The sequence below is a fragment of the Myxine glutinosa genome, chromosome 1 (genome assembly GCF_964187855.1).
Source record: "Myxine glutinosa chromosome 1, kmMyxGlut1.1, whole genome shotgun sequence".
NCBI lineage: Eukaryota > Metazoa > Chordata > Myxini > Myxiniformes > Myxinidae > Myxine > Myxine glutinosa.
In genome coordinates this window covers 264,559,458-264,575,742 of record NC_136261.1, presented here as the reverse complement: position 1 = coordinate 264,575,742, position 16,285 = coordinate 264,559,458, and the positions used below count along the sequence as shown (strand labels likewise).

Genomic DNA, 16,285 nt, shown 5'->3' with positions numbered 1-16,285 from the left:
TTTCTAATGCTAGACTCTTCTCCTTTGCAAATTATGGTGGTACGCCATTTCTACAAAGTAGTCAGTCGGACCCTATGTCTACTATGGTGTTCACAGTGGAACAAAAAGTGGAAATCGTGACTTTGTGGTTCAAGACAAAGTCCTACATGCAGGTGTGCCGAGGATACTGTCATGTCGGTATTACAATGTTCACACCCATAATGGACCATCCAATGGGATCATTCAGCGGTTTGTGGTGCACTTCCAAGCACATGGAAGCGTAAAAAATCAAAATGAAGACAGTGGTCGCCGAACACCAGGTGTTAGCAAGGACCAATAAAACATTGATCTTGTGAGAGATTCTGCAATCGAAAATACCAAGAAATCCCAACGGCGGCGTTCCCGAGAACTGGCGATCTCAGCCTCATCTGTGCGGCGCGCATTCTCACTTCTGAACTCAAGCTCAAGCCCAACATCATATCTGTAACACATAAACTGACTATGAATGACATGGCAAGACGAGTAACAATGTGTGATTGGTTCAGTAACCGAATGGGAAGGTGCCCAAATTGGATCAACTCCTTGTGGTTCAGTGTTGAAGCACACCTCCATTTGAATGGGGCGATCAACAATCACAACAACAACTTCTGGGGTGCTGAGCCTCCTGAGGAGGTGTCAGACATCTCTCAAGGGCCCCAAGTCCACTTGTTTCTGTGCATCGAATGCCAGATGTAGTCTACTGGGACCGTATTGGTTCGAGGACGCCAATGGTAAGACAGTGACAGTCAACGGCGCACATTATAACAGTAAACGGACGAGGTCCAACACTGATTCCATGCTGATATCGCTCAACTACTGTCTCCACACCAACTCAGACTTGCATGGTTCATGCAGGATGGTGCCCCACCACGCATTACAGGTGAACCCATCGACTTTGCTCCACCAGCTGTTTGGAAATCGTGTCATCAGCCTGGGCACAGCGCATGAGTGAGCGCCCCACAGGCCGGATTTGAATCCATTGGATTTTTCCTTTTGGAGTGTTACCAAAGGTCAATTTTACACCAACAAACTTCGAACCCTGACTGTCCTGAAGCAGGAGGTGGAGGACTATAGTCAGGCAACCACCCCAGCCACTTTTAGACGAGTTGTGGAGAATTTTAGAGTCAGGATCAAAGCCTGTTTGAACAGAGGTGGAGCACACATTGATAATGCCAATTACAAGCATTATGATGAGTTATTTGAAAATGGCATGGGGTATTTTTCCATCAATCTATCACTGAACTTGCTACCTTTTGTAATTTTTCTACAATAAGACACTTAAATGGTCCACGTTTCTTTGAAACACCCTTTTCCACTTTTTCCACTTCCTCCCCTCCCCCCACTTTGAAACACCCGGTAAGGCGTCAGAAGTCTTGAATCCATTCTGTCTGCATGAACACGTTCGTAAAATACGATACTCTTGTTAAACAAAATTGTCTGCCTTGTATGTTCAGGAAAGGGCAGTGTTATCTAATTACTAATTAGCAAGAAGGGCAATTCTTGATCAGTTTCGGTCAAAATAAAATCATTATTATGTGCCCGATTCATACTGATGTATGAGATCGGAGGATATCTTGATGTAAATGTTTGCAGCTTTAGTAAATTTTATTGTAAATATGGCAACAGTTATAAAATAAGAGGTGTAAGAGGTGCTTGTTACCATTTCCTAGCAACCAGTTTCAGTGGAAGCTCCATTGTGTTGCGTCACGTGACTTGCAGTGAGCAGACAAAGTCTGCACAGGCTGAATTTTATTTGTGCATATTTCCATTTACGGAATTTTCTGACTGTTTTGTGATTTTTCCTGGAATATTGGCTTCAGGTTGCATCAGTATGCAAAATCTTAGCTTTCTACCTCACCTAGAAGGTACTAAACATTTATACCAGTGAGTCTGTGTATAGTATGAATGAGTGAGTTAGTGGATAGGAAGAGCTTTATATATATATATATATATAATACATACCAGTGGGGCATATGCTTACTCACTGCAAGCAACTACTTGGGTGAATCCTCGGTGCAGACATAATAAATATAAGCTTTATATATTAGATGATGCGGATTGTGAAACAGTTTTATATAATTAAGAGCACGAGTTTACAATGATATACAAGCTAAAAGACAAACTAAAAATGTTGTCAGTCTTTCTTTTCTCTTTTTCGTCTCTTTTGAGTCAGGTCAGTCTCTTTCTTGACTGCGACTGGTAACACTCGTGTGTGTGTGTGTGCAGTGCTACCTGCCACATGGTCGGGTCGTCAGCGATTAAACTGGCTATGCTCACTGGCTACCAGTGGGGAGGGTGACTGTGACACCTGAAGAATTAAAAGCAATACCTGTTAAAGGGCAGAGGAGCTCCCATAGTGAGTCAACGGCCATCCAGTAAGGAGATGGTGTCTCCTAAAAAACACCCATCTGGTTGGACTGCTTTTCTAAGTAGTAGGTTGTAGACAGCAACCGCTCAGGGTAGTACCACCGTTCTGACTTAGGAGCGTTAAAGTGGTGCCCGGAACCATGTTACACTCTCCGTGTCAGGATTGCTGGTCTTACTTTCTGTCTCACTCTAACTATAGTTACCGGGCTAGCTTCAATCTCTTTCTTACAAACAAACATCACATACCTTTCTAACTCATTTTCACTCCTCACCTTTTAGTAAGGGAAACATATGAAAATCTGTTAACTAAATTGTTACCAAAGAATTTCTTCACCAATATGTTTGTAAAGGTGTGTAATAACATGTGTTAAAATGTTGAAGGTCAACTCCCGTGGGAAACCCAGAAAAAAAGCTGTTGAATTCGGGTACCGAAAAATTATTTTCGAGAATTTTTATTTTTTTTAATCGGCCCTTAAGTAACTTATGAGGGGTCAAATAAGGGTTTTTCATGATTCTGAGTTGATTGTTAACATTTATATTTCACCACAGACACTCCTTTGTGGAAAAATAATTTCTAAATATATCTCATTTTCTACTTTGCAGGACATGGAGTCTAGCAATATGGATGAAGACGTTACTCCACCTGTGCTCGATTGCTTCATCTGTGCACGCTCGGATACACCAGCTGAAAGGCTCATACAGGCAACTCCAAAGGGATACTCAACTTTATTGAAACAAGCAGAAACTGTCGAAAATGTTACTGTTGTGGAACGTATGAAGGAGGCTCAAAAGGAAGGAAAACTGAGGTACCACCAGAAGTGTAAAAATGATCTGTACAACAACTTTGTTGCAACCACCAATAAGTCAGCTCAAGCATCAAAGGCAGAGAAAGAGTCATCAAAGTTGAAGAGAAGACGCACTACTTGTGAGTTCAGTTCATCAACTGGCTGCAGTTCTCGAAGATCACAGTCAGTTGACCTCCTGTATAAGGATGTATGCATTCTTTGCAACCAACCAGCCCAGCTCTACAAAAATAATCCAGCACAAGCTAGAAAGAAATACAGAGTGCCAGATAATTTGACTGCAGATACACTGAAGGCAAGCTTGCTGAAGACAGCACGGAGTCGCGGGGATGACTGGGGCACTGAAGTCACTGGACGCCTGGAAGGGATCAACGACTTGGTAGCAGAAGAAACACTGTACCATTTGCGATGCAAACTTATGTTTGCGAGAGGTGACAGTTTGTCCAAGACTGATGAGGAAGGAAAAAGGAAGAGAGGACAGAGGAGTATTGATGAGGAGCGAGAGGCAGTTTTTATTGAATTCTGCGAATGGTTAGACTCAGAATTAGAGCATGGGGTAATGAACATGGACCAAGTCCATGAAAAGCTGCAGGAGTTTGATCAGTCACCAGAGAAGAGCCTTTCTTATTCAAAGCATTGGCTAAAGATAAAACTTCTAGAGAAATACGAAGACACCTTGTATTTCACAACACAGGAAAGAAGGGCAGATGTACTCTGTCTCAAAGATGGCACCGACAATATTCTGCGAGTGCATCATGCTAATCTTGACCATGGAGATGAGAAGACTCAGATCATAAAGACGGCACTCAAGTTCATATCCAATGATATTGCCTTGATTGATTTAGGTCCAAAGTCATACCCCACCACACACAGTATGACTGACATCGATAGTCAGCTGACACTTGTTCCTGCAAGCCTTCAGATGTTCTTGAGACCGATTGTCAAGACAGACGAAAGAGTTGCCGTTTGGGGGCAGAATTTTATTAAGGCCTGTCGACCTCGGTCTGGAGTATTGCCACACCAAATGGGGCTTGCCATACAACTTGATCATACATTTGGGTCAAAATGGATGCTCAACAAGTTCCACCGGCTGGGATACACTGAGTCTTACATGGAGACACAAAACTACAAATACTGCTTCCTTAATAGTAGGAGTGGAGATGATGTTACAGATACTTCTGGCACTCTTGACACCATTGTGGAGGAAACCGATGAACAGATCAATGATGAGGTTGCGGTTGATGCTGCGCTTGAGGATCAATCAGTGATGACAGCCAAAGTGCCAGCCAGTGAAAGTGAATTGTCAAGTAATGATCAGGTGGTCTTTATGGAGGTTGGGGAAACAAACAATGCAGTCACTCAGTTTGTTGGAGACAATATAGATTTAAACATTGTCTCTATTCACGGAAACACTCCCTTTCACTCAATGGGTTGGATCGAAGTCACCTCTCCGGCACCACCTTTGCCAGATCCACAGACAACAGCAGCTTTCCCCCAGGTGATCAACAATCAACTCAGAATCATGAAAAACCCTTATTTGACCCCTCATAAGTTACTTAAGGGCCGATTTAAAAAAATAACAATTCTCGAAAATAATTTTTCGGTACCCGAATTCAACAGCTTTTTTTCTGGGTTTCCCACGGGAGTTGACCTTCAACATTTTAACACATGTTATTACACACCTTTACAAACATATTGGTGAAGAAATTTTTTGGTAACAATTTAGTTAACAGATTTTCATATGTTTCCCTTACTAGGGATATAGATGGTTACTGGCAATTGGTCACATCCAGAAATGATGTAATCCACACAATTTATGTACTTTACATAACGTTAATAGGAATACATGGCCATGTAGATGGGAAATACAGTTTGTTTGAAATAAATCACAAATATCAGATGAAAGTGAAAAAAAACCTATGTGGTGTGAATGGCAATGTTCCTCGCTGAAATGTGAAAAAACTGAATTACGTGCGAATGCATAACTGTGAGATTATGGCGGCAAAGTTGGAACATCACGTGATCCTAGCAGAAGTACCCGGCATTGCCGGGTGGGGGAGGGGAGACCCGTGCATTCCCAACCCGTACATTCGCCCTCTCGACTCAAGCTCGTATTCGATTCGTATTCGAAATCGAAAGGGGAAATGGGAAATCCTTCGTATTCGAATTCGTAAACACGAAATATGAATTAAAATTTAATTCATATCGCACAAAATCGACACAAAACACGGTCGCATAAAGGTGAAAAACGCAATGGCTTTTCGTCCTGAATCACGTGCAAACGTGTGACGTGTGACGGGATGGAACATCACGTGATCGCTCTGAGCGAATCAGCGTGCTGCTCGCACTGGCTGAGATTAGCGGGTACTTCGCTGAAATGCGCTGAGGTAAATATGAATAAAAAATATGGATCTCGTCAAATATGGTCTCAGCCATGTTCGTCCCAGGTTCAATGGCCATGTGTATGCCAAATATCAAGCACGTGAGCCTCTCTGTTTCGGAGTCTATCGGTAACATTACACACACACACACACACACACACACACACACACACACACACACACACACACACACACAAACTGTGTTTTATATATATAGATAGCAGCGAAATGAGAGGGCGCGCACCCCACGCTTGTGAACTGCTTTACCCAGAGATGGAGAGTTTGGCTGGGAAATGGAATTATTGAAGGGGAGCTATTCTTAATTGATTCGGTGCAATGGAGTATTAATTAATGGAAGACAAAGCCTTACACTAACACACATAATAAGGATATAACTACTGAACAGGGATATATGGTGTCCTTCGTGTATGTTTTATGGAATTAATTATGGGAACGCCCTTTGACCTTTATACACAGACTAGAGGCAGGAGGGTCCAGAATAAAGCAATAAAAAACAAAAAAAACACAATCCTCATATCCACAATATATATATATATATATATATATATATATATATATATATATATATATATATATATATATATATATATATATATATATATATATATATATATACACATACATACATATACATATATATATACATATATATATATATATATATATATATATATATATATATATATATATATATATATATAGATATACATATATATATATATATATAGATAGATATATATATATATATGTATATATATATGTATATATAATTTATGTAAATGGCATACAGCAAAATCTGTCCAATTTTTGATCCAAATATGTGTATTCGTACTTTTTCTGGTGTACAGCAAAATGAGTTTTTTTCTCTGGCATATTATGAATTGCTCTGCTTATGGTGTGGTTCTTGCATCTCATTGTGTGTCGTTTTCAGGCAAAGCCGCATATGTGATTAATGAGGGCACAGTGCTTGTATAGCATCACATCAGAATCCACCCTCAAATACCATACCATAGCCACGTGGATGTGAATTTTTCCTATTGAGGCAGACAGGCTTGCTTGTAAAATAAGAGGGTGTTCTCTTCTTTAATATTTTTTGTTACATTGATCATTGTCCTTGTGTTTACTTCTGGTAAGGGTAGGTGTGCATGTGTTTGTGTGTATGGGTTCATGCCCACATGTCATGTCAATAAACTCAAGCATTTCCATCCTCCCTCTCTCCCACACCCGTTTATTTTTCTACAGCCACCTTGCCTTGCAGAGTGGGTTTCGTGTGTGTCCTCAATTTGTTGGTCATGGAATTGGATCATTTTTCCACGGCCAACCAGATATCTTGCATCAAGGTGAGTCAGCGGAATGCTCTGTGATGTGGTCCAAACTTTGCCAGAAGCAAAAACGATCTCATAAACATGTTCAACTTGGTTCTATTTAAAATATATATATTTTTGATACAGGATTCAAACCAGCTGTGCATTAGCTAACCCATTTTCAGGTCTGTTTATATTGTTACGGTCCGCGGATTAGGATGTTATTTTTATTTACCGAGTGGTGGTATAACCGCGGCCGAACAGTTATTCCCCGACTAAAACCCGATTCAACCCAAACTTTGGCCGTATCGCGCCGCAGCTGCTCAATATGGAAACCTCTAAAGCGACCGAACGAGAATGAAGAAGAAGAAGAAGAACGGAGGAATGACAGGATTTATTAATTATTTTCACAAGCCAAAGCAAAGAGAGCAGTCGGTTATATACAGAAAATGGAAGGAGCAGACACACAGTGAAATCATTAGCTTACCTATTCAAGCTTAATTAATAAACCCCAGGACAACATTAAAGACAGACGGACGATCACACTTACACGGGGGAATGCAGGCAGGAAGGAATGGCTTGGAGATGGGTGGCTTTTAGAGGCAAGGAAGGTTCAGCGGGTACTGGGCACGGTCGGGCCAGAAGGCACCGCCGTCAAGAAGCCGAGCTTTGGTCCCAAACTGCGCGGGCGAAGTTCCTTTTATCCGTACTGCTGCCTCGTGCGCTCCTTGCGTTGCCCCGGTCCGTTTCTCCTGCAGCGCGGCACGTCTTACGGCGGCTCGGTCACACCTGCTCGTCTCCAGCGCATCTCCTGGACCCAGAACTCATCCCTCCTCTCAGCTCATCTCTTTTGGGGAGCATCCCGCAGCGGGTTATATAGGCCCCGCCCTTCACCCTTTTCGAACCTTCCCCAAACGTTCTCTCTCCGCCCTCTCAAGCCAAACCCCTCGTTCTGGGTTGGATGAGCGGGGCCGACTTACTCCTCCCCTCTATGACGAGGTGGAGACCCGCCTTTTTTCTTCGGCGTTACCTCGTGCGTAATGGAGTCAACTGCTGCAAAGTGGACGGCAGATGAAAATGCAGCAAAGTGCAAACCTGGCACTTGGAAGCTGCCATGGGGCGTTGGAGGGCCTACTCTTATTTAATTCGGTGCAATGAAGAGTCAAACTAGTGGGAAACACATCCTTAGCCTACACAGAGAATAAGGGACTAACTATTTAAAAGGATATATCGTGTCCTGTGTGTAGGTTTATGGAATTAACTAAGAGGATGAGCTGCGACCATTCTTTACATTACGAGGGTGTTACACAAACAAAACCATACTTTTCACATTCGTTACACTTTCTCAAAATTGTTACACTTCTCAAATCCGTTACACTGCACCCTCCTTTCTTCAGGCCCGTGCTCGGGCCTACAAAACTTTAACTTAGTGTGACACGTAGGTGTAATTCTCTCTACAATTAACCTGACCTTGCGTGTGACAATCTTAAAACACAAATAAATATGTCCCCCTGCTGCATTGCACCCTGCCTAACAGATTTGCGCCCACAGGATAACCAAATTACGGAATTGTTTTCAAGCTATACATTTATGGTGGGGAGCATTATTTACAGTGATGTTCTTTCTTATTTACAACGCAACCCAGGACCTGTGTTTTTTTTTTTTCTTTTTAGGGAAACAAAAAGAAGGAAATTCCTGTTGGGAGGGAGGAGACAGCACGCACTGCATCGATGCACCAGTACCAATAACACCAAAGCACCCAAAAGCACCCAAGAGCACCAACCAGTGCACAGTCATTACTGTTTGTAATAAACACACAAAAAAAACAACTGGTGGTGGTCTTCTTCTTCTCTGCTGGGCCGATGTTCTTCCCGATGTCTTCTTGTTTCATGCGGCCTACTTGGAAATATAGAAAGCACAAACCGTGTCCATTTTTATTTAGGGCCACAGGGGCCAACTAAGGGTGGTCCACCTGTTTGGCATAGGTGCCACCTTACCGAGGTCCGCAAGCAAGATTCCCTGGCCACTATTGCCGGTCTCCAACAGAGGTGCCCTGCCCCAGAACCTGGGGTCCATCAAGTGGTACTCGGCCGCAGAACAGCGGTCCATAAAGTGGTACATCAATGCAATGCATGCTGGTTGAGAGGGTCCTGGCACACAAGACGACCTCCGCACGCTCCCCTCAACACCCAGTGGCGCACAGTCCTCGGGTGGGAGACAAAAGAGGGAAGACAAATGAGCGAGGGGTAAGGTCACAAGGGTACACATCAATAAGGCAATGCAAGGCGAAATGCGTACGGAGAGTGAAATGAGAAAGCTCGTCCCTACCGTACGTCACCCCCCCTGTCACCTACACTACCCTTGCCCTTACCCCATATTTACAAAATCTACACATTTACAAATTCGTCACTACTGTCACGTCTTCCCCATATTTCTTCTACACCAAATTCGTCTCCACAATCCCTCTAGCCAAAATTTGCCATCACCAAATTCATCATCAATCCTCATAAGGAGGAAGAGATGGAACACAAAGCACAATGTCACACCCACGTCATGATGCGTCTCACAATCCAAAACATTTGCACATTAAAATAATTAAACATGGCATGGTGTGGAGGTACGTCATCTCAGGTGAGTGGATGCAGATGGTGCGAGGAGACTCTTCATCCTAACTACTTTCTAAATGACTTTAACACACGTTACACTACCCGGGGTCTTTCCCTGCCAATCCATTGGCCAACTTACACTATGGGTTCTAAAAACCAATTCCCATTGACCAAACTGTGGTGCTTCTCAATTTGGGGTCTCACTCCCCCGATTCAACTCATGGTGCCCTTGCACAATTTCGGGGCTGGGTCGTGTAGCTCTCCCAGCAGGTCTACCCACCTGCACACCTCCACCACTGTAGTTGCCACCCGAGCTTACCTAGCTCCTCAACCTAACCTATCTACTGGGGAAGGCCCCTCCTGGCTCTGTCACCCCTTGGTGCCCTCTGGCACTGGGCTACCCAGGTCCATCCTCCGGATCCTCGGGCCCCATCCACAACTACTAGCTCCCAGAGCCCACCTGCGGCCTCACCTGGCCGACATCCTCACAGTGGTGGAGTGCCCAAACCAACTACACACACTAACAGGCTACATGCCCAGCCATTTCCACAACTCTAATGCACCCATCCAAACATCATTCTTCCACCCGCACCACAGATGCCAATCTCCAACCACAATTTACCTATACCCTCTACCTAACACTTACACTACCCGCCCCGGTTATTTGTGATGGGGGTCCACTCTTCCCCCATTCACACCTTCGCACCATCCACTCCACTCCGCCATTTCCACCATACTCACTCCACGACCATCCATTCCCATACTCCAGATATTCCACATTCCATGTATTCCACATAACCATTTATTCCATACACCTGTTGGTGCGCACCTGTGCACTCACACCTGGTGCCACCTGCACCCTCCTTCCTTCCTGGACCATTTGGTCAACACCACACGCAATCACCACGACTCCCTCATACACTGCTCCATACACCTGTTCAGTTGCACACCTGTGCAATCACACCTGTTCAATCACACCTGTTTAATCCTCAAACACACAAGGCATCATCTGATCTAACTACTCCCCTCTGAAACTTGCGCTTCCCAGTCGTCCCTTTAAACTATTGCGCTCCCACATCATTATCATCCACACTAAACTACCTGCGTCCCCACTACAGGTATCCTTGTCACTAACTAACCTTAACGTTACCTAATGTCATCTTTCTAGATCCCTACACACAATATCCTAACCCACCCGGGCTAGTTTTCACTGCCATACACCCCATAAACCTAGTGCTCCTTTGCCCCCCCCCCTGTTAGGGATGGTGGATTGGCCATCCCTTCACATGCGGCATCTCCCACGACCATCCCCCCAGTCCTCTGACGCTACGAGCCCCCGTCGTAAGAGGTACTGGGTCCTGCCTCAGCATCTAGAGCCGAGGCGATCCATGAGGGCGCCTGCTCGCCGGCATAAGGTCTTATCCGGTCGGCATGGACGATCCGAGGGGGGGTCCGTGGCCCCATTTTGATCTTAATGACCACGTCACAGATTTGCGACAGGACGACTCCTGGGCCTTGCCAGGGGGAGGTGAGTTTTGGGCACCTTCCCTTCCGCCTCCGGGGATGAAAGAACCAAATCTTCATCCCCGGAGCGTATTGACTCCCCTGGCTCCGGTCGTCGTACCTGCGCTTCATCTTGGCCCCCGCCAGATGGAGCTGGCGGCGGGCGAAGGCATGGACCCGCTCCATGCCCTCCTCCAGGTGACGTGCGTAACCCTCCCTCGGCGGTGTGTCCGTGGTGTCTGGCGCGGGACCGCATAGCAAGTCGGCGGGAGCCCGTAACTCCCGCGCATACATAAGCAACGCTGGACTGCATGCGGTGGCCCCGTGCTGGCTAGTTCGGTAGGCCATCAACAGGTACGGGAGATGTTCGTCCCAGTCATCTTGACGGATGGTGGTGAACAATGCTAGTTCTTGGATCAATGTTCGATTGAACCTTTCCACCATCCCGTCAGATTGTGGCCGCAAGGGCGTGGTCCTGGTTTTCCGAATTGACAGGAGTCTACACACATCTTTTAGCAATTGACTTTCAAAATTTCGACCCTGATCGGTGTGCAGCTCCTGTGGAATCCCGTGCCGACATACAAATCCTTCTACGAAGGCCTGTGCTACCACCCCTGCTTCTTGGTTGGGGAGGGCATAGGCCTCCGGCCACTTGGTGAAATAGTCCATTACAACGAGGATATACTTATTACCTTGGCGGGTGCGGGGCAGCGGTCCTAGAATATCCATAGCCACCCGCTCAAGGGGGGCCCCCACCTGATGTAATTGAAGGGGGGCCCTCATCCTCCATGCTGGTCCCTTTTTGGCAGAACAGGCGTCGCATCTCCGACACCAGTCCTGTATGTCGCGCCCCATATTCACCCAATAGAACCTCCGGCGGACCCGAGATATTGTCTTTGTCCTGCCCAAATGGCCGCCGGAGCGGGTACCATGCACCTGTTGTAAGATGACGTTCTTGAATTTGTCTGGGACTATCACCAGCCAGGAAGTTCTATCAGAGGGAACCTCCACCCACTTGCGATATAAGATGTTGCCTTTCAACTCCAGGGTCTGCCACTGAGCCCAATATGCCTTTGTTTGCGCCCCGAGGGGGGTGACCTCTTCCCCCTTTGGTCTTTGCCCCAATTTGACCCAATTGAACACCGGCCCCAGGACAGGATCCTCCTGCTGGGCCGTGCTCCAAGCCAAATCCCCAAATTCCTCATCCGCGGTTAGTGGCAAAATTGGCCCTCTCACCCGGGTTGCCCGGACGACGAGAATCGGGGCAGAGTCGCCCAATTGTTCCCTCTCCTCGTGTCTCGCACAAAATTTGCAGTTTTCCCCCAAACAAGGACGCCGAGAGAGTGCGTCCGCATTACCATGGGCCTTCCCGGCCCTATGGGTCACATTGAAATCGTACTGCTGCAACTTTTCCAACCACCTTGCAATTTGGCCCTCCGGTTCCTTGAACCGAAGGAGCCATTGCAGGGAGGAATGGTCAGTTCGAACCGAAAATTTCCGCCCGTACAGGTACGGGTGGAAATGGTTCATGGCAGCCAGCATAGCCAATAACTCTTTGCGAGTGACACAATAATTTCGCTCGGGCCTACTTAAGGCCCGACTATAGTAACCAATCACTCTCTCCACGCCCTCCTGTGTCTGAGACAAAACTGCGCCCAATCCTTCCTGGCTCGCATCCGTGTCCAGGGTAAATGCCCCGTTGCTAGTGGGGTAAGCTAGAAGGGGTGCAGATGTTAGACACCCCTTCAATTTTTGGAAGGCCTCGTGGCACTCCCGCGTCCAATTAAATCGCGTCCCCTTATCCGTAAGCCGGTGGAGGGGACGGGCCAACTCCGCAAATTTTGCCACAAAGCGCCGGTAGTAGGAGCAGAGTCCTAAAAAGCCCCGCACCTCTTTGATGGTACGTGGTGCGGGCCACTCCTCTACCGCTTTAATTTTGTCTGGGTCCGTTTTTACCCCCTCGCAGCCGATCACGTGACCTAGATAGGCCACCTCTCTTGCAAACAAAGTGCACTTACTCGGGTTCAGCTTTAACCCTGCCTGCCTGAGGCACCCGAACACCTGGTCCAAATTAGCTAACGCCTGGGGGAAGGTTTTGGCATGTACCAGGACGTCATCCAGGTATACCAGGCATGATTGCCATGGCATGCCGCCTAGCACATGCTCCATTAATCTCTCAAAGGTGGCGGGGGCGTTACACAAACCAAACGGCATCACAGTGAACTGATACAGCCCCATACCTGTGGAAAATGCCGTTTTCTCCTTCCCTGTCCGATCCATCTCCACCTGCCAATACCCACTCTTGAGGTCCAAAGTTGAGAACCAATTTGAGCCCGCAACGGCATCGAGGGTGTCATCAATCCTTGGCAGGGGATATGAGTCTTTGAGTGTCACGTTGTTTAGCTGGCGATAGTCCACGCAGAACCGCGTGGTCCCATCCTTCTTTTTGACCAGCACAACAGGTGATATCCAAGGACTTCCCGAGGGCTCGATCACGCCTGCGTCGAGCATTTTTTCAACCTGCTCGTCAGCTTCCACCCTTTTGCTCCAAGGGAGCCGTCGGGCAGCCTGACGAATAGGCCGGGCCTCACCGGTGTGGATCTGATGTTTCACCAGGCCCGTACGTCCAATATCCTCAGTGGACAAGGAGAAGAGGTCCAAATGGGACCCAACCAGTTTGTGTAAGGCCTCCCTCTGGGTACCTCCCAACTCTACACTACTACGATTTACCATCTCGCAAATGGGATCGGGCCAATTCCTATTACTTATTGAAGGCTCCCCCTGGGGCCGGCTCGGCTGGACGTTCTCGCCCCTCACTGACGCGACTTCTCTAACTGGGGTGCAGCCAGCTACCTTCGTGCCCCTCACTATAGTGCGTGGTTCTGTGCTAATATTAATTACTCGGACGGCCACTACCGGCCCGTCCGTTTTTACAAGGGTGCCGCCCACGATTAAACCAGGTATGGATCGCGCTGCCACCGGTTCGACCAGGCCGCAGGATTCCTGCCATGTCGGGCGGGCTGACCATCGGGCCGGCACTATGGTGTCGGCCCCCGGAGGGATGGTCACGGCCTCAGGAGCCTCCAGCTCCACCCTCTCGGCCGTGCTCACCCCCTCCAATGGTAGCTCCTCCACCCCCCATTGCAGGATCCCCCGGCCCAAGTCGATTTTACAACCGCCGGCAGTCAACAAATCCAACCCTATTAAGCACGGGTCGCACACCTCCGCCACCCAAACCTCTATCTCTTGCTTTACCGATCTCAACTTGAGGGTCACAAAACCGCGCCCTATGATCGGAGCCGTTGCCCCGGTAGCCAGCTGCAAGCTATGATTTTCCAGATGCTGGATTTTACCCCAGCCGTCTGCACTCGAATTAAGGACCACGGGGCTGATGATCGTGGCGCTGGCTCCCGTGTCCACCACGGCGTCTACCCCCACGCCGGCAATTTTGCACCGAATTGTCAAACTACCCGTTCCAATTTGGCCACAATGAATGACCTGTCGCGTCAACGAGGGCTTCTCCCCATCCCCTACTGCCGAACACCGCCCTGCATGCCCGGCACGTTCTAGTTTCCCGGGCCCTGGCGGGGGGGTGTCTGAGGTCGGCTAGGCCGATCGATACGGGGCGGAGTTGAGGGCATCGTTTGGCGGGGAACGTCCCGGCGCGGAGCTCGACACTCCCACGCACGGTGACCCATCCTAGCACAATTATAGCACCTCACCTGGTAAGGTGCTTGCCTCTGGTATTCCAAATTCCCTACATGCCTCCCTACATTCCCTACAATTCCCTACATTCCCAAACATTTTCCTACATGCCTCCTGCGCCTTTGCTACCTCTTTCTTTGCAGCCTTCCTGGCTGCCTTATAACTTTCATGCTCTGCTGTTTCTGCTCCCGTACCCTTCGCCTTCTGCCACTCCTTGAACTTCTTCCTCTTCTCGTCATTCCTCTTTCCAACTTCATCATCCCACCATTATGTTTCCGAGTGCCTCAGTGATCCTTTTGTCCATCCACATACCTCACCAACGGCTCCCAACAGACTATCTTTCATTGATTTGACCAATTTCATTTCACCCACATATTTCATTGAATGACCACTTTCAAGCTCAACCACATCAACCTCCACCCTACTCAGCCTCTCTTTTAATGCCTCCCTTACTGTCACCTCTTTCAACCTCCACACCTTCATTCTCGGTTGGTACTTCACCCGCCGAGCTCTCCTCGCACCTTTCACCCTTATGTCGCAGACAACCAAGTGGTGCTGTGAAACAGCCTCCTCCCTCGGGATCACCTTTGTGTCCCGGAGGTGCCCCCTAACTCGCTAACGCACCATCAGGTAGTCAACGGTTGTCGTCGACCCACCTGACGTGTATGTTCCAAGCTTATTATCCTCTTTCTGGAACTGAGTATTACAAATCAACAAATCAGCTCTATCAGCAAACTCCAAAATCCTTTCACCTTCTCCATTTCTCACACCATATCCGTAACCCCCATGAACTCCCTCGAAACCGTCCATACTCCTTCCCACATGTCCATTTAGGTCTCCTCCTACCACAACAACTTCCTCATCTTTCACGTTTTTCATCAGGTTCTCTATCGCACACCAGAACTTGTCATTCTCTTCATCGCTCCGACCAACCTGCGGAGCATATTGGTCGGAGCGATGAAGAGAAGGACAAGTTCGGTGTGGTTCTGACAATTTCTGTGGTGGTTCAAGTTCTGACAATTTCAGATAATACAAATAATACATTAAACCAAGATACATTAAATGATGCATTAAATCAATTATTTTCCCAACCGTTGGATTGGCAGGTCTTCGCCAACACTTCTGTGGCCACTTTGGTTATCACTTTGTGATCTGAGATATCTAGTTACTATTATTAGCTCACCTGGAACGAGGTTCAGGGGGGCTTATGCGATGGTGTGTCATCCGTCTGTCAGTCCGTAAACACTTGCAACTTCTTCTCTGAAACCGTTGAAGGGATTGTGACCAAACTTGGCACAAATTATATTTGGTGTGTTGTGATTAAAGTTTGTTCACGGCATTAAAAAAATGGGGGTTTAAGGGTTTTACCGGGTCAAAGTGGATCCACGTTTGACCCCCCTAAATAGGAATTTGCTTTTTCCTCTGAAACTACACCAGCAATTTCAATGAAACTTCACAACCTTCATCACCTGTGATGTACTAATGTTTGTTCAAGGCATTAGAAAAATTGGGATCTGAGGAGGTTTTTTTTTTTTTTTTTTTTTTTTTTTTTTTGTATACAAGGTCGAGGCTCGTGA

General features: G+C 47.0%; 1 protein-coding gene across 4 annotated transcripts in view; it reads left to right on the top strand.

The window, feature by feature from the left end:
- Positions 1-16,285, top strand: part of METAP1D (methionyl aminopeptidase type 1D, mitochondrial) — a 106,079-nt gene that overhangs the window by 69,166 nt on the left and 20,628 nt on the right. For 2 of the 4 annotated variants that reach the window (XM_078786557.1, XM_068131293.2), the window contains exon 8: positions 6,833-6,930. In XM_078786557.1, the coding sequence (XP_078642683.1) occupies positions 6,833-6,930 (98 nt within the window). Of the gene's footprint in view, positions 1-2,883; positions 4,687-6,832; positions 6,931-8,567; positions 8,915-16,285 lie in introns of those variants that run through there. The other 2 variants (XM_078786554.1, XM_068131276.2) reach the window with 2 other exon arrangements.